The following is a 19,572-nucleotide window of genomic DNA, read 5'->3' on the forward strand; positions in this document are numbered from 1 at the left end:
TTTGCTAATCTTATAGCTGTTACTATTACCAGAAACATCTGCCATCTTAAAACACATTAGCATTTCCCCAGTTAGAAGACAGCTATTCCGCTTAAGAAGGAAAGAGACAACTTTTATATATGCAGAAAAGTAGTAGCTGAGCACCCACAAGGTCACCAGTAAACACAGAAGACCCTTCCTAAAGTGCATTAAAATACAGTTAGATTCAGTGAAAAGTCCTTGAAGAAAAGCAATTCATGTAGTTCACACATGAATCTTCTAATGGCAGGGACTTAATCTCTGCTTTGAACAGAGTTCAGTGATTTTCTGGCAGTTTGGGTTTTTGGTAAAAACAGTAGAGTGGAAAAACAAAATCCAAACTAAATGCTCCACAAATTATAAAAAACCATGAAACCCCACCACACCCACACGTATAAAAACCAAACAACAACAACAACAAACAATCAAACAAACAAACAAACAAACAAACAAAAACTTCCAGGAAAAAAAAAAAACACTAAAACCGTGTGTGCTCCTTTTCATTTTCTCTTCCTTCTTTTTGCTGGCTTCTGTTACTCCTGATTTAAATGACATGCTAAAATCCTTTGCCAGAACAGGATTTGTTTTCCACTCAGACTATAAAAAGTCCCATTCAGGTCACTAGGTTAGCAGTCCATGCTTAAATGTTTCATTAAAATGAGTGGTTTATACAAGTCTCAGCTGCTCCAGCACTTGGTAGGTTAATCAGGAGGATACTTACAAGTTGTGCACAAACCTAGTACATGATTTTATACAGCCATACTCATATTTAAATCCTCAGTGTTTTTATAGGTTTGAACTAATTGAGCAAAACCAGTTAAAGTGAGCTTCACATGCAGACAAACTTGCTGTGGAATGAAATCTTCGTTTTTTATGATTACCCAAAATAGCTTTAACAAAGTTACAGGACTAACTGCATCCACACCCAAAGTGTGAGTTACTTTAAGGAATCCTTCTATTTTGGTATGCTAATCTGGATCTTTGCCTATCAAAGACTTTACATTCTGAACCTTTGAAGATAAGATTGACATGTAATGCATTAACCATTAATTAACAGCAATGACACTTAACCAAGAAACCCTTGATAGCACTACATAAACTCTAAATTGCTTGCCTGGTACAAAAGCAAGTTCTGATGCAACTTCACATACTTCTGCTTTTCCTGAAAGTTGTCTGAGAGCTCAGCAACTTCATTTAAAATCTATGCTTATTCTAATTTTGTTTCCTCACCACGGTAAAAAACATGACTGAGGGGAGAGAAGACTGGCTCAGTCTCACAGAGTGACTCACAGTTTCAGGAAGGAGCTTTAGTTAGACCCTGCTGAGGCTCAGCCTTGAGGGGTCAATCACTTTTCTCTTGGTCCTCTTTGCAGAAGCTTAATTACTCCTTGTTAGCCAAATAATAAGTATTTGTCAGGGAAGTTCTAACCAGAGGAAAGATTACGCACTTGAACCGTTACTAATTTTGTTTTATGCCACTGAGTCAGTTAAACTGACATCAAGGAAAGAATTCCAGCACTTCAGTTCTCTGCTCATTGTTAGCCCAGGGAAAATCTTCCCAGCCTTGGCTAGAACAGTCATTTTCATTCTCCACAGGAAAGCTAAATGGAAGCAAACAGAAATTGAAGTCCGTTAAGGCAACTTTGCAACAAACTGCGTTTCCAATATCTGCCACTTCACAGCAGCGTTTCAGGAGAAAATAAAACTGAAGCAAATGCTGGGGTTTATTATCAATGTGTTAGTTTCTGAATAGACTTCTCCTGCCATAAAACATCTCCAGGAAACAGTGGGGGAGAGTGTAAAAAGCAGTAAGTATGTTTGACATAATAGCTTGACCCAATCCTCAAGCCATCTGAGGAATTTGTCTTTTCTATTTTAAAATACTTCAGTAGTTTTAGGTGAAATAAGAAGCAGTATTAGATGCTGAATCAGAATGACAATTTAGTCTCTCCTGTCTCTCCTAGGGAAAAAAAAAAGAAAAAAAAAAGGTGAATTTTCCATTCACTTCTAAGACTTTCAGAGCCATCTTTAAAGGGATTATAGCAAGGCACACCTATTTCACGATGGTTTTCTACTGTTTATACACATGTGCACAATACATGCAGAAACTTCATAAAACAAACATAATGTAGGGGTAAAACGTCAGGTTACCTTTCAGTTCCTCCCTGGTAACACACTTCTTACTCTGCGCTTTCAGCTGATATGGTATTTCTCACCAAGTTATTACAGGATTCACCATAGAGAACAAAATACCACACACACCTGCAGACAGGAAGAGGAAATTCAGTCCCATATGTGCTGCAATATCCCATCTTTTGGAGTGGAAACTGGAAAGAGAAATAGCCAATGGAAAAAGCCATTTAAGCAGGGTTAATGAAGAAGAAAGTCAGTCAGAATCAAGGGATCTTCAATGTTGGAAAAGACCTCCAGTATCATTGGGCCCCCCTGTTAACCCAGCACTGCCATCTCACCACTAAACCATTTCCTTCAGTGCCACATCCACAGGGTTTTTGACTTCCAGGGATAGTGCTTCCACCACTTCCCTTGGCAACCTGTCCCACTGCCTGACAACCTTTTCAGTGAAGAAGTTTTTCTTGATGCCCCAACTAAACCCCCCTGGAGCAGCTTGAGGCCGTTTGCTGTTGTCCTGTTGCTGTTACCTGGAGGAAGAGACAGATCCCCACCTGGCTACAGCCTCCTTTTAAGCAGTTGCAGAGAGCAGTAAGGTCTCCCCTGTCTCTTTTTCTCCAGGCTAAACACCCCCAGCTCCCTCAGCTGCTCCCCACAGGAGAGGACACAGCACTGGAGGTGAGGCCTCACAGTGCCCAGCACAGGGGGACAATCACTGCCCTGGCTCTGCTGCCCACCTATTGATGACACAAGCCAGGATGCCCTTGGCCTTCTTGGCCACCTGGGCACACTCTGGCTCATGTTCAGCCGCTGTGGACCAGCACCCCAAGTCCTGTTCCCTGAGCAGCTTTCCAGCCACTCTGCCCACAGCCTGCAGCACTGCCCGGGATTGTTGTGACCCAAGGGCAGGACCTGTCCCTTCACCTCGTTGAACCCCATCCAATGGCCTTGGCCCATCAGTCCAGCCTTGACCCAATGTCTACAGGATCAAAAGGAGTTTAAAATCCCATGTGCTAAGGCATGGATCAAATATATGAGGAGATTTTGCCCTGAATCTAAGTAGATGAGAATGAAAAGAGGCAAGAGGAAAGAGCTGCAGAGGCAGAAACATCACCTAAAGTTGGTGAGACTACTAAAGGCTGGGAATAGCAGGTGTTTCTCCTGTGCCCCCATCCCTATCCTGTGAAACACCTTGCCTAAAATACTTCCATTAGTGGTGCCTTCTGCTGTCTGTAAATCAATAGATGAACAAGATGTCCATCAGGATGCAGGCTGAACACGTAGAATCTTCCTGTGTATAAATTCAGCAACAGCAGCAGGTTTTATGTCCATCAGCTCCCTTGTCTGGCAGCAGTCTGAGGGATACACAGGAGATCATTAATCAGAGTCAGACCACTTAGTCTGCTTTCATCTTCACTCAAAGAGAAATCAGCTTAGACCAGCATGGTAATTCAGATGTCATGCTAAATGCTCATATTGTGTATTGTAAGGGAGTCAAATGACAGGCAAAAGGAAGATTTTTGAAGTCAAATGCTTCAGCTTTTTCAAGACTGTCCAGAATCTCAAGTTCATTTTTAGGTGTGTGCAACCTCAGATCTCTGAGCAACATGTTAAACAATAATAAATTGCTTCCTGTTTAATTAGGCCCAGCAATATTCTCTCCTCAGGGCACCTCCCTTTCCCCTAGCCCAATCCCATTATACTTTGGGAAGATAGAATCTCCATCCAGTTCCAGCTCTCAGCCAGAAGCTGTTTCCTGAGTGCTGTCCTGCCCAGTTTCCTCCTGCTTTCTCTGTGCCACGTTTCTGGAGCTGAGAACCTTCACTGGGCTCGGCAGCTCCCTCCGAGGGTTCCAGGCTTCACCAGAGGAGGGGAGGGCTCAGCAGGGCTCAGCCCTGATTTCACTCTGCTGCCCGTGTTTGGACTCGGGTCCTCAAGCCCAGTTACAGCAGGGATATTTGGAGGTAGCACACACAGGGGTTTATTAAACACACACACATATTACACACCAAACCACAAATACAGACTCATGGTGAGGGTGCCCTTTCCAAGCCTGCACAAACAAAGGGATGACTGGGGATGGACAAATGAAAAGACTCTTACCTGAGCTACTGCTGGCAAGAATGCTCAGTCGCTGCTGGAGAACAAGACAATGCCTTCTAACAATCAGGGTGGAGTGTCACACCAGCCCACAAATACTTCAAAGACAAAATTCAGTGCACAGTTAACAATTTTGTCCAGCAGGTGTTGCTGGAGACTACAAAACACATTCAGGCAAGGTCCAGCTGGCCAGCTCTTGGGAGGGGGTCAAACACATGGTGCTCCCCTGCCCCAGATCAGCAAGGAGAGGGTGTCTAAGTACACTTCTATTCACGAAACTTTTCAGTGTTATAAAGTAATGCAAGCTGTGACATTGAAATCGAACTTTGGAACATACAAGCACTGCCTAACTCCATTTCTAAGTGAAGGTAAAACTTGTCTGTGACTTCCAAAATAAGCCAACTTGACAGTAAGATTTCAGGTTCTACATTTTAGTGATTCAGATCCATTCCAGCTAACAGGGCAACAGGATACTTGGAAACTGAAAAATGAATCCAATAAAAAGTAGAAACAAAACCCCTATACAACTTCTCTGTGGGGATATCTTCCCAAAAATAAAACAAAACAAAACAAAACAAAACAAAACAAAACAAAACAAACAACAACAACAACAACAAAAAACCTCCAATTGTATTTTGACAGTAATGGCATAAACAGAATTTCATGTAGCATTTGAACACCAGATGTGATTTTTTTTTAAGTATACCATTTGTGATTCAATTCAATGGTTTAGCCTGCAAACCCATCAGTATTTTTATAGACAATGGAAAGGTTTGAATTGCAAGATGAATTATCCAAACAGTGAATCAGTCCTTGATACTTGAAATTACTTTTTCTGTGTTAAGTGGTGGTGTGTCTTTACAGGAAACTGAGTCTGTAGGAGCTTTAGTCCATCACACCACCCACTTTTTGGTCAGAAGATGTAGAAAGACTGAGCAAGACCAAGCAGGTGGTGCTGTCCAGTAATGCATCATTAGGAGATGGAGAAGACAGAGAGAGCAGACAAATGTGTAGAGGAGGTGGGGGTGTGAAATACCTGCTTTCAAGTATTTTTACATTCACTTTGAGTTCTTCATGAAGTCATGTAGCCTGATCAAAAAAGTTAAGCTTGGGAAATTTAAGCTAGATAAATTCAGGAGAAATATGGTAAAACATTAAATGTTGCTATTTGGAAGAACACATTTGCCACCCAGCTCTAATGCTTGGTTCTTAGACTCAGCTAAAGCTTTCCTCTCCAAGTGCTGAAGCTCATCCTGTTACACCATGCTTGGTTGAGTCTCAGCTAACACCCAACTCTACATTTTTGTGAGGTGAGAAACTCCTCCTTCCACCTGCAAAGGCAACTACAGATAAGTTCTGCTCAACTACAGATAGGTTTGGCCCAAGTCTTCTTTTTGCAATAACTTGTAAGCTGCCAAAATTATGTAAGATTGTTCCTATTAAAAAAAGAAACCCTCTTTAATATCAGTAAAAATAGATGCCACTTCTTACTCAGTAAACATCTGAATCGTGAATCACTGGATGCTGGGAAAATTAATGGGAAGCATTAACACACACTTCCCAAATTCTCTTCTCCTTCCACTAGCCATTGTTGCAACAAGGATTCACTGTCTCACTACCTGCATCAGAAAGGCTCAGGAAAGACTGAGATAAAATTTCCTGATTCTTACTGCTCCCATAAACTACTTTAGAACTCTGAAATGCCTTTTAAAATACTGTCCTTGGCGCACGGGAAAAAGTTAGAATGTCTAAAGTCACTTCAGTCCTATGGTTTAAGCAGGGCACCCCTTCAATGGCACACAAACCTGTGACCAGCACTAGAATAGACCCACAGAATTTTTTAGGTGGAAACTACCCTTAAGATCATGGAATCCAACTGTTAACCCAGCACTGCTGAGTCCACCACTCAACCACGTCCCTAAGTGCCACGTTCACACAGCTTTTAAATGACTCCAGGGGTGGTGACACCACCGCTTCCCTGGGCAGCCTGTTCCAATGCTTGACAACTGTTTCAGTGAAGAAATAGTTCCTAATATCCCATCTAAATCTGACCTGGCACAACTTGAGGCTGTTTTCTCTTGATCTATCTCTTGTTACTTGGGAAAAGAAGCCGACCCCGACATAGCTGTTATCTCTGTTCAGGCAGTTGTAGAGATTGGTGAAGTTTCTCTTGATCCTCCTCCTCTCCAGGCTAAACACCTCCAGCTCTCTCAGCTGCTCCTCACAGGACTCTCCAGACCCTTCCCCAGTTCTGGACTCTCTCCAATCCCTCAATGTCTGTTTTGCAGTGAGGGGCCCAGAACTGGGAACAGCACTCGAGGTGTGGCCTCACCATGCCCAGCACAGTGGACAATCTCTGCCCTGGTCCTGCTGGCCACACCATTGCTGATCCAGGCCAGGATGCCCTTAGCCACTTGGCTCATGTTCAGCCTGTGCTGCAGCACCCCCAGGTGCTTTTCCACTGGGCAGTTTTCCAGCCACTGCTCCCCAACCTGTAGTGCTGCCTGGGGTTGTTGTGGCCCAGGGAAAGGATCTGGCACTTGGCCTTGTTGAACCTCCTGCAGCTGTGTCCTCAGCCCATTGATCCAGCCTGTCCAGATCCCTCTGCAGAGCCTTCCTGCCCTCCATCAGATCATCACTCCTGCACAACTTGGTGTCAAACTGAGGGAGCTTTCAGTCCTCTCCCCCAGACCATTGATAAGGACATTAAACAGGGCCAGGGCCCACACTGAGCCCTGAGGAGCACCACTGGTGGCTGGCCTCCCAGCAGGATACAGCTCCATCCACCGCCTCCCTGGGCCCAGCAATCCACGCTATTCTTCAGCTACAAGCACAGCTCTCCAAGCCCCCAGCTCAGCTCGTTTGCACAGCAATGCCTCTGCTGCTGTTACAGCCTCTGAAAATGGGTCATGAGGAGCAGAGAACTGTCATAGACAGAACAGTTATATAAAAAGGCTTAAGTTCACTGATCACCCACCAACTGGTATTTCTGACTGTTTAGAAGTATTCTTAAAGGTCTCAATGTAGATGAACATTAAAGCACTGCAACAAACCCATCTATTTTAAATTCTCTCACAAACAAGACAGGGCTATCTTATCAAGGAAAAAACTAAAGGTATTTCAGTGTATCAAATTTTCTAGTTATCAGTAAAATATCAGTATTCATATACCTTAAACCAATACCCTGAATTTCACTGTCATATGACTAGAACTGAGAACTCTTACTTAGTTATTTCCTGCTAATTACAAATCTGAATTCTAAGAGTCCATAGAATTCAGGCACAGCTTCTGAGTCACCTTTGGCTCTAACACAAGGTAAAAACTTCCACAACAGACTGATCTACTAAGCCTTTTTTTACTGTGTCTCTCTTTACATTTGCCTCCATGCCACAGAACATGCCATCAACTGTGTTCCTGAAATATTCCAACTCCTCGAACTGTTTTCTTCTCAATTTCTATATCAGCAGCTCTCTTCCTATTCTCAGCAGCTCATGCCTCTTTTCCCTTACCTCAGACCCAGCTATTTCTTCACATAGTTTCTATTCCTCCACCATCAGTCATGGGTTCCACTTCTTCCAAGGGTTTCATCTTTGCCAATGTAATACCATTCCTGAGCCTAGAGACAGACTGCTATGGACACTAACACATGGAGTAGGATCCTTCTCTCCTATCAGCAACTGTCTTATCTCACTCAGTCCCACTCTCATGAGAGGGAATCACAAGCATCAGGCATGAGTGGGAAGCAGATCTCATCAGGACTTGCCATAGTATATTCCCAACTCAGTATTTATTTCTGTAACTACAAAGTTAAATAACTGTTACACAATATTAAACAAACAGAATTTTTAACTTTAATATTCAAATTCAACACTAGTAAGAACAAATAGAGCACAAAAGGGAAACATTGTTTTAAGTAAAATGAATGAAGAGACAAGCCAGTAATCAGAACAGTTCTTCTGTCAGCCTAGGTTCAATATCAGCACTGGTTCCATGGACACATTCTGTTCCACATATTGGAACTTCAAACTGAATAGTTTAGCTGTGTCTGCTGGCAGCCCAGACTGCAGTTTCTGTATAGTACACTATAAGCATGATCAAACTTATGTACATAAACAATGAAAAACAATCTGAACACACTAAATAACTATTTACAAGTATTCCAACATAAAAAAACCAAACATACAACAGCCTCAAGAATGGGCAACTGAAGAAAATATGAACAGAGAACCTTATTAGAAAGTAGAACAAAACATCAATAGCAAAGACATAAACAATTGCACTACACTAATACAGAGTCCAAATATTAAATTGGTGCATTTTTTCACAATGCACTAGCTTTGAGAGAAAAATGCTGCCTTCACTAAAATGCAGCTTACATTTGTTTCACTTAATTGCTTTAACAAGAAGCCTATTAACACAATAATGATTGTTTTAATGCTACAGTTTACAGCAAGGACATTGAACTAAAAATAGCAGCAGTTCCACATGGCACTTAATTCCACAGGTTCCTAAGCTGTGGTTTATGCAATGCCTACAAAGTGCTCCCAGTTGAATACACAAATAAAATTCACAACAAAAGTCTACCTGATATCAGGTACATTGACTGTAGGTGGCCTTAAAGCCTGTTTTTTAAAATTTATTCCCCCTCTGCTCCAAAAAAAAAAAAAAAAATTAACTATCAAAGTAAGGCCACCTCCCTCCTTCTTTAAAGATTAGGGATATTGCTTCTTATTACAATGCTGTAACACTACAAAGCAGCACACCACTATAGTGGTTAACCCTGGGACAACATAACATCTAACAGTGTAACCGAAAGGCTTGTGGAGTAACATCCAGGATCCTCTAGGGACAGGAGAGTAACCGAGTCCATCAACCCGAATGGTTAATACAGAACCAGCCATAGGGTACAGGCAAAAACCAGAAGCAATAGCTGTCAAACTGGTGATACTGCCTACAGGACAAGAAACGGGAACTGAAGGCCTCCTTCAGTTCCTTGGCGGCGGTGGGGCAGAGGCGCTCCCGGCCCCGCGGTCAGTAGATGGTGAGGCTCAGAGAGCGGTTCATCTTCTTGCCGATGAGCCGCGACGGGCGGTTCTGCGTCGTGGAGCGCGTGGTCATCCTGTCCGTGAACAGCGCGCGCTCCTCGGCCGCCGCCTTCGCCAGCTGCGCCTTCTTCAGCTCTCTGCAACACAGGGACACGCCTCAGCTACAGCACGACACAGTTCCAGACTTTAGGACAGCTTTAGGGCATACTGAGAGCGTTGTGATTCACATCCCCCTGTTTCCAACCAGAGGGCAGAGGTGGGATGCCCGTTACTTGTACAGATGTTCCTTCTTTTGCAAAGCAAGGGAAGGAAATGAAAAATTCACCCAACTCAGATTCTGAAATCTAGCCTGCTGCAAGCAGCTCAGCACTTCAATTCCCAGGACACAGAAGGGTGCTCTTACTTCCTAGCACAAGGCATGGGTTAAGTCAGAGTTCATTACCGAGGCTTGCCCAAAGGAAGCATATTCAGCCACGCCTAAACTCCTGTGGGAGACTCAGACACTTAGATAAACATAGGTGTGGGTAACTGGCAACACCCAGCTGAGGAAGCATCCTTTCCCTTTTGCATACCCACATCAAAAGCTGATCACCACCTCCACGATTTCTGCCTAACAAAAATGGGAGCCTGCGAGGCAGAGTCACTGAAGGCAGCACAGGCCATTGCCCCTGTGCAACATTCTGAACTGTCCTATTTCAGAGAATTACCAATACCCAGCCTGAGGACAAAGTTAAATCTAACTCAGGATAAAATTATAAAGTAGTAAACTAAAGAGCACTGTTATCTTTATAAAGATTCCCCCCATACACTGCCTTTCTTCTTTCTTCAAATACTGACATATGGCTAAAGCTCAGCCTTCCCTCAATCTCAAACTATCCATTAAAGAACTTTCTCTACTCTAAGAGTGAGTATTTGTAATCTCACTTCACACCTGGCTGCAAAGCAAAATCAAATTTTACGAGCTTGCTGCACACAGGTGCAGGTGTATTCAGTTTTAAGCTATATATTTTAGCTTAATAAGCAATTCCCATTCTTGTAAGCCAGAGTATTATTCATTAACACCCGTGCCCCATCTAATTACCCTCACATTGTAACTGTGCCAGTTCACTGGGAGAGAATGCAACCAATTTTCAGTCCTCTTCCTTGTGAACATCAGTCACAAATACACATTCGTGTGCTCACCCAACCACCACACCACATTACCAGGAAATTTAGTTTTACAACCTTCCCTAGAAGTCTTGAGTTCTTGCCTAGAGATCTTGAATTCTTCCTTCCTCTGAAGAGGACAACACAGTAAAAAAGCTGAGTTGCCTTAAATTCTTTTCACTGAAGATGACTTACACACAAAAGTGGTATTTTAAATGGTTCAAATGCAGAAGTTTAAGAAAAAACAAACCAAACACAAAAAAAGCCCTGTCCCCCCAAACTACCTGAAGTATTTTATGCAGCACTATGCCAAACAACATTAAAAATTACTGTGGCTAAGTGTTGTTTTTAAATCATTCTTGGATTTACAAGGACTCTTCACAAAACACTAGCTTTGCCATTTTTTTCTTTCAAGTGATGCAAAAATATGTTGTCTTGGTACAAGCAAGCAACTTACCTCAGCAAATCTGCCCTTCAGCCACCTCCACAAATTGTCTGATTATTCTTTTAATGTAATTAGTAATATTATAAAGACAACCAGCTAAATTAGTACATCTGGCTGTGGTCAGACTAGCAATGGCATGATAAGCAGGTAACAATGAAGTGAACCTGAATGTGAAATGAACATCTTCATTCAAGACATACCACTCAAAAATAAATCAGTGATCTATACATTCCCTATAAAAGCCTGCCCATTATGTATAACACATGAAAAGATAATTGCAGTGAAAGTCAGATGGCTGCCTATTAATTTATACCTCTCTCCCTGAAACTTAAGCAGAAATGAGACTTTCCTAAAGGGAATCTCCTTTTCCAAGCTTTCGTTCAGAGTTGAGTGTTTGAGCAAGGCGTAAGACAAGATGACCTCTGGATACAAATGATTCTCTGGTGACCCAGTAACACTGCTGTGTACAGGTCAAGTTAACCCAATAACATTCCTGATGTGCCATTCCATTTAGGTTCAAAACAGGTCTTTTAAATAACTTTCCAACATTTCAATGTACAAATGACCTAGGAAAACACAGACTCAAGTCATAGAGATGTAAGGCTATACCTGTCAAAAAAGTGTGCCCTGTCCTGAAACACCTGTTTAAAACCACAAGATTTTGTATGCCTTGAATACTAATAGTGCTTTTGAGATTCCCTTAGAGTGTTCAAGCAGTTCCTTCTGTGAAGGAAGTTCCTTTTAAAGTTCCATGACCCACTTTGTACTCTCAGGTACGCACATGCATACAGATTTGTGGATCTCCCCCACAAACAAGGAGATTCCTGTTTAATCATCACCTCACTCTCAGGTGAGAACCTGTTAGAAATGAAGTCCTGCTGAAGGACCCCAAGGACCTACTTACTTTTGCAAGAGGGAGTTCTTGAATTTTTCAGCGTTCAGCTCTATCCGGAGCTGCTCCGCGCTCTTTTTTGCGGCAGAGAGAAGCACCGAATGCTTCACTAGTGCCACAGCCGAAGGCCTTTTCTCAGGATCAGGATTAATCATAACCTTGGGAAGAAAAGAAAACAAGGCACCGTGTTAAGGCCAGCAAGACAATAAATTGCACTTATCAGCGAGCCACTAGTACAGGAGTTCTTACTTTTAGTAAGTCCAGTAATTCTTGGGAAAGCACTTGTGGCAGTCTGGGCAGCTTTCCTTGCCGAATCTCATGCCACTGGTCCCCATTGGTTGGAAGAGGTTCAGCGCCAGCAGCACAGACAACAGTCAGAGCCAGAGCAAAAATATCCGCTTTTGGCAAGTGAGTGTAGTTCTTGAAAAGAAAACAGGAAAAATAAATTCACCAATTTTTTCCTAAAGGAAACAGCATGCAGGCCTAACATCATTGTTCCCCACAAACAGAAGAGTTACCTCTTGTAGGACTTCATTTGCAAGGAAACGGCTGTCACCTTCTTCCACCTGAGGACTAGAGACTCGAGTTACATGGCCCAGGTCACCTGCAAGGAGAAAAGAAAGTTACTTTTCAGAAGACAATGAGATGATGCAATTCTTTTTGCATGTAAGTGTGCTGTTTCTCACCTATTTTAAATATGACTCTATCAGATGACCAGTCATCATCATCACCTTCCTCTAGAGTTATACTCGGGACTGATGTTCTAGATATGAAAATGTTACCTGGAAAAGAGCAGAACTGTTAAAACAAACATTCCTGTACCATTTCTACTTGACCTAGTTCCACTACAGTTTGCTTTAGCCACGCAGACATTTTATTTGTATATATACCCTGTTCAAAGAGTGAGAAGCTATAACTGATTCGCTGTGGCCCCTCTGCTGGGAAGGCAGCCAAGTGTTATGCAAGTAGAGTCAATTACACAAAAAGGACCCAAGATAAACTCAACAGTTTAGGTCTGCTGGCCAATTTTATAACTGACATCTTTGTGCTCCTATTCAGAGCTTCAGGGAAGAATTTACAGTTAGTAAGGTGTGGCTAACTGTTCATTTTTCTACAGCAGATTAAATGAACTGAGCTAGTTGTCAACAGAGAGTAAAGTATTTACAAACTTACTAGGTTTGATATCCATGTGTACCAGGGACATGGAATGAATGTACTTTAAGCCTCGAGCCACTTGAAGCAGCAAGTCCTTCAGTTCTGGTTCAGTAAAGTAACGCATATTCCTGTAATTTTCACTTATGGCATCTGCTAAACTGCCACCTGGAACACCAAAAAAAAACCAAAACAAGTTATATTTTTGCATCAAACAGCTAACAAAGTAATGACAACTAGCTCCCAAAATTAAGTGAATATACCACAAAGAACTTGCTGCCAATATACAGTAAGTGTAAAATATAGTGCTGTATCCTCTTTTTAGCCATACAACAATATGATAAAATTCTCTTCTCCTGTAGTTGTCACACTAACAGGATATCAACACAAGGGAAAGAGCTCTCTCTCTCTTCCAAATCTCTGTCAGGGTATCAACAATAGCAAAATGCTTCAGAATCAAGTTTCATCTCCTTTTTAAGGGAAACTCTAGCAATTTTCTCTATTCCAGCCTGTACTACTGTACAGAAGAAAGAAGAGTTCTTCTGCTCACAAACACCTCACTTCCAGTATGCTTGAACATGCATGACTTGGTCTGCAACTTTGTACAGTTAGTTGTTGCTTCATCCATCTGATATGCCTTTTCCAGAAAGGAGTATCAGTCACTTGAGAGAAAGAAAGCATGACCTATGAGTAGGGTAATCAGTTCCTAACTATTGTTAAGAGCTTGCAGACACCTGTACATCATCTTTACTTACCATTGCAATATTCATTCTGTATAAGCATGTGATCATCTTCTGCCCATGCAGAGTAGTACCTCACTACATGAGAATGCTGTCCCAGAACTGCATGTGCATAGACCTCTCTTAAAGCATTCTGCCTGTTAGTCACAAAAAACAACAGCACATGTAAGTATTGTGAGGTGAAATTACCACAATTTCTTATTACAGTAAGTATTTCTAATTAAAATCTTCCTATTCAATTTTGTGGCACCCTAAGCTGGATTTGTACTTATGTCCAAATAGCTAAAATCATTTACATTATCCTAAAAGACAATCTATGGAACATCAAAAAAGCAGTTTGGTGTGGGAGCCACACTGCCATTACATACTTGCCAACCAGTAGCAATGGCAAACTTTAAGATGCGTGACTGAAGTTCTAGGCAAAAAAATAAAAGTGCTCATAAGCCAAGGGCTTGACTGAACTCAACATTCCCTAGATTGTAAATCTGGTATCAATTTTGTGAAATTCAGAGTTGGGGTGTTTATACTGTAACCACTTGAACACACTACTGTGTGTTCAAATACTTATAATATTAACTATCTGAACAACTATTCCCCACACTACTGAAGTGTGGGGTAAAGTCTTGAATCACAGGCTCATTTACAAATGCCAAAAAATACCCCTAAACTGACTTAATTCTTCTGCATGACACTCAAGCTGACAAGGATGAGAACTCAGTTGGGAACTGTCCTTCCATCTCTCAAAGAATCACCCTTGCAAGAAGTGTTATTCTCACAAACAATCTGTTTCCACACGGAACACTGGGACAAACAGCTGGCAGGAGAGAGGCCAATCAGCCTTTTCTCCCCAGTACTGCACAGTACCTGGGGAGTGGGTGGGGAAGAAAAAAAAAAATCAAGTGGCTTCAAAACTGTATTTATTTTACATTTAATTCATGTTTGTTTTATACTTTGCTCTTAAATGCCTTCTCTAGACACCAACACAAAGAGCCATGTGAAGAAAAAACACCAAGGGAAGACTTCAGTTTTAAGAGCAGGAAGTACTCACTCGTCCACTGAGCCAGCCAGGGGTTTCTTGGATCGTTTTATTGCATAGATGCAGCCATCCAGCCTCTTCACACACTTAAACACAGAGCCAAATTCACCAGACCCAATCTTCTCCAATTCATGGAATTCAGTTGCATACCGTGACTTCATGTTACTTTCTGTTATTGTTATCCTCTGCAAAGATTACCAAGGGAAATATTTAGATCTGCAGATACACAAACTGCTGAAATTAGTTTCAATGTGTAAAGATGAAGTACCTTAGCAGGTCTCATGGTTTCCTCTTCAGGCTCTCCATCGCTTGGTTCCATGTCCTCTCCACAAGAGCTGAAATTCACACCAGAAATAACATGGTTGAAGTAAGCTTGAAACTGAAGCCCAGAACCTGTTGAATTTTTCTGAGATCTAGTTCTCCTATTCTAACTTTAGTTAGCTAATTGAACACTAGACACCTATAAACACAAACTCATAAAATTGCCATGCTAACATCTTTGTCATTTCTTTCTTCATGTTTCACAGTTTTATTTAATGCATTTTTTTCCCCCTGAAGAAAACAGAGTGCATGGCCCATTCCATGAGGGGAAAAAGACCAGCACACAACCTAGTCTATCCTCCCTGTACAGTAATCAAAAGATCTAGTGCTAAATTATTATTTCATGCTATCATGCCTCTTGAAGCACATCCTTTAAGAGCTGTATTATACATTACTAACAATCTTCAAGCAAAAATACATTCTTAGAAGCAATTTGTAGCAAAATCTTTGCAGCAAAAAGTAGTTCTAAATACAAGTTTATCAAAGGAAGCTACCAGCCACTCACTCATTCCAGTGTATCCTCTTCCTCCTACGACATTTGCCTTCAGAGTTGTGAAGGAACATGGAGTCGGGAGTGAAGGGATTGATGTTCACATGAGGTGTTTGTCTGAAATCTTCCTCTTGCTTCTCAGATTTCCCAACATTCATAAACAGCGAGCCCCCTCGAAGTTTGACTGAGCTGGAGCCTAAACCTTGTGCTTTAGAAAGCAAACTCTGTATTTAAAAAAAAGAAACAAAACCCCAAAATATTTATAGCCCTTTATAGCGTTGACATTGCCTTCAACATTAAACAGTCATGTCATGCCTGAAGCCATCATTACAGTATTGTCTAATTAAAGTTAGCATCAATTTAAATATCTGCACTTCCATCAAAAACACTTTCTAAGAAACCATAATGCTTTGTACTCTACAGAGAAACAGTTCAAACAAACAAATATTAAAATTATTTTTAAAAGACAGCAAAGATTATGATGAGAGTAACCTTTTTCTGTCTTTAATCATTTCATCACCTAAACTTCTTGGACAAATCTTTGTCCATTAAATGAACACAGATGAAACTCGAGGACAATCCTGTACTGTATCACTATGATTTCCACATGCATTATGTGGAAGCTAGATCAGACATGGAATGATCTTTGGTTTCTACAAATTCAAGTGACGATCTTAAAAAAAATAGCAAATGCAACATTTAATAGATGCACTGGTGCATTTTCTGAGCCTACAGAAAGCGGTACAAGAATTGGCAGCATGGCTGCACTGTCAGTTATATATCCAAAGCTGATCTTCTGGACGGTAACTTGCCAGACCAGGCATCTTCCAGGCACATAACAAAACCTCTCCCAGTTACACTGAAAAGTCTGCACCTGAGTCTCCTTCATTCTGGCGAGGATGCAAGGATGACTGGATCACAAGCAGGAGTATCACCTTATCCTAACAACAAAATAAAGATTTGACAGGACTAAAGCCTAAACAACCACAAGGAAGAACACTCAGTACATGGGAATCTCAACTGCAATCCTGAAATCTGCCCTAGATGAAGACCTGTGAGGACACATTTCTGTTCTTCCACTGGATACCTGAACCAACTGATTCTTACAAAGATAAGCTATCTAGAATTTGGCCACCTAATTTAAGAATCCCACTAAATTGCTGTGTTAAGAACTTGTTTCTAGTATCACATTCCACAAAACTTTTGCAGCTCTGAAGTGTCTGCTCCTGACAAGGTGTAAAATCACCATCAATTTTACCTTTTACACACTTGTACCACTGATTTTCACCAGTGAACCCTCACTGGAGATGGAAGCTGTAGAAAACCAATTAAGAAGGAAGACTTCTTCACACCTTTAGTCAGTTGTTTTTCATCTATAGTCTATAGACCTCTGGGAGATTATCCCCGGGGATTATCCCAGGATTACTTCTAAAGGGCTATATGAAAAGTAATGAAGAAAGGAAGCCAATTATCAGTAGATTTAAATTCACTATACGGGATTTTACACAGCATCGAGTTCAAAAGTTGAAACGCCTTCCAAAAGTCTGCTATTGACAGAGTTAAGAGCCATCCATCTCTCCCTCTAAACTTTGGACTCCCCCAGTTTCACAGCACCGACTGCTCGAACAGCCTTTCGCGTTCCAGGCAGGCGTGCAGACGCTGAAGCAGAGCTGGCAGACGGCAGCAGCGCTCCGACACTCCGGGATCGCAGCAGAGCCCATCAGGCTGGAGCAGCCTCTGAGATCATCGGGGCCAGGCTGGAGCAGCCTCTGAGATCATCGGGGCCAGCCATGACCCAACACCGCCGTGTCACCAGCCCACGGCACTCAGAGCCACGTCCAGTCTTTCCTTAAACACCTCCAGGCACGGTGACTTCACCACCTCCCAGGGCACTCCACTCCGATGTCCAATCACCCTTCCTGTGAGGAAATTCCTCCTAGGACATGCCAGCTCACCGAGAGACACGCACGATCACACCCCAAGCCGAGCTTTAACTTTCCGGCTACACCCCAACCAACGCCCACTCCACACTCCAGCACGCACTTCAGGAGCTTTAACACTCCGCGCTCGCACTTTTCAAACACGCTTTCCACAAAACATTGCCAAAGTCGGAAAACTTTTTTGTTTCTATATGACTAATACCTAAGCAAGCGGCTCGCCCCGTGCCCGTGTCCCGTCGGGAGGCGGCGCCGCCCGGCCCCGCCCCGCCCCGGCCGGAGCCCCCGGCGCGGTCCCGAGCGGCGCCCCCGCCGTTACATAACGGACCGGCCGGGCCCGACCCGCCCGGGCTCACCTTGGGCGTGTGCGGCGTGTCGAACAGGCGCAGCTTGCGCAGGGTCTTGTGCGGCGGCGTGCCCGGGTAGTCGGGCAGCGGCGAGCCGGGCTCCTCGCCCCGCGGCCCCCGGTACCCCCCGGCCGCGGGGTGCGGCGGGGAGCGCTCGCAGCAGCGCCGGCCCTTGTGCGGGGCCAGCGGCGAGGGCGAGTCGAGCAAGAAATAGGCTCCGGGCGACTTGACCGGCGAGGAGCCGAAGCCCTCCTCCTCCCACGAGTCCCCCTCGTCCGGCAGCGGCGCCGCCGCCGGCTCCATCTCCTCCTCCTCCTCCTCCAGCAGGGGCGGGTCGCTCCGCGCCGGGGTGCGCGCGGCCGAGAGCGGCGAGTCCGCCTCCTGGAACGCCGAGTCCTCACCGGTGCTGTTGGCGCTGCTGCTGCCGCAGCCTTCCTCTTCCTCCTCTTCCTCCTCCTCCTCGCAATCGCTGTGGCCGCTCAGGAAGAGCAGCTTCTGCCGGATCGGGGCTGCCGCCCGCCGGGCCGAGACGCGCCGCGGCGGCGCCGCCCGCTGCAGGCTGAGGAAGCTCATGGCGGCCGCTCCGCCCGTGCCGCTCCCGCTGCGCTGCCCACGCTCCACCCGCGTGCGGTGCCGGTTCGGCTCGCGCTGCCAGAAACGAACCCGCCGCGCGCCGTTCGGACTCCGCGGCTTTCCCGCGACCGTTGGTCACGTGCCGCGCACGCCGGCCAATCGCGCCCGCCCACCGGGTTTGAAAACACGGCGCGCGGGGGCGGGGCCGCGCGCGACCGCGTCACGGGCCGCTTTGGCGCGAGCGCGGGGGGCCGGGCCGGGGCCCCGCCCCGAGGCGGCCGCGCGGACGTGTCCGCCCGTGAGGCGCGTGCCCGGCGCCATTTTAGCCCCGGGGCGGCCCCGCCCGGGCAGCGGGAACCGCTTGGAGACGGCGTTTGGGGAGCGCCGGGAGCACCGCGGGGACAGCGCCTGCCCGGCCCGGGATACTCCCAGGACACCGCGGGGACACCGCGCCGCCCTGCGGGACTGCCGCTCCCCGCTTCTCTGCAACGTGGTCTTACTCCTGTAGAGTTGCTGGAACTGAGCGCGCAAAAATGTCCATAATAATAATAATACAGTATTTAATTAATAATAATAACAATAACAGCACCTTCAGCTCCAGCGAAAGGCGCCTTTTCCCTTTGCAGGCGCGGCCAGACCGATGTGCATTCGCAGCCGCGGCACGCACGTGGTTTAAAGGGCCGCGGCCCCGCTGCCCGCGCCGTGCGCTCCCGCCGGCCGCAGCCCCAGCACAGCGCGGGCCGCGCACGGTGGGCGCTGTCATCAGACGTGTCTCCCTACGGCTGCCGCCACTCTGCCTCTCGGCTTCGTTTTCTGTCTGGTTACACCCAACAGATAAACCTGCCCCTCTCTTCTGAAACAAATCGCCTTAGAACGAGCCCCCTGAGTAACAAAGCACATGAAAAAATAGGTTTTTTATCCAGCCACGGGAGCCCCGGAGAGCCCCAAGCCCAGCTGGGTACGCCCGTGGAGCTGCTGTCCGCTGGCGCTGGGTACGCCCGTGGAGCTGCTGTCCCGGGCTCTCCGGGCACGCAGAGCATCCCTGGACACGCAGGCACTGCTGCCGGGACTCGTTCCCCGCTCCAGCAGAGCTGGCTGCTCGGACGCTGCAGCACAGCCCCTCTCCGGCCTCCTCCGCAGAGCTCCCCTCCTTGCCCGGCAGACAATCCTCATGGGCTGCCCCTGGCACAGACGGGAGAG

The 19,572-nt window shown here is 44.9% G+C and overlaps 1 protein-coding gene across 2 annotated transcripts; it reads right to left on the reverse strand.

Moving 5' to 3' along the window:
- Nucleotides 1–8,076: 8,076 nt before the first annotated feature.
- Nucleotides 8,077–18,506, reverse strand: WEE1 (WEE1 G2 checkpoint kinase). Of its 2 annotated transcripts, none has more exons than XM_009102258.4 (11): nt 17,809–18,506; nt 15,531–15,739; nt 14,973–15,039; nt 14,717–14,889; nt 13,684–13,805; nt 12,950–13,096; nt 12,463–12,558; nt 12,295–12,380; nt 12,026–12,196; nt 11,789–11,934; nt 8,077–9,430 (listed from the first exon to the last, which is right to left on the reverse strand). In XM_009102258.4, the coding sequence occupies exons 1-11, from the start codon at nt 18,370–18,372 to the stop codon at nt 9,280–9,282; spliced, it is 1,932 nt and encodes a 643-aa protein (XP_009100506.2). In that variant the 5' UTR covers nt 18,373–18,506; the 3' UTR covers nt 8,077–9,279. The 2 variants fall into 2 exon arrangements, with proteins under 2 accessions (XP_009100506.2, XP_018763471.1); XM_018907926.3 differs by lacking the exon at nt 17,809–18,506 and adding an exon at nt 17,658–17,673.
- Nucleotides 18,507–19,572: the final 1,066 nt, after the last annotated feature.

The sequence above is a fragment of the Serinus canaria genome, chromosome 5, assembly GCF_022539315.1.
Source record: "Serinus canaria isolate serCan28SL12 chromosome 5, serCan2020, whole genome shotgun sequence".
Lineage (NCBI taxonomy): Eukaryota > Metazoa > Chordata > Aves > Passeriformes > Fringillidae > Serinus > Serinus canaria.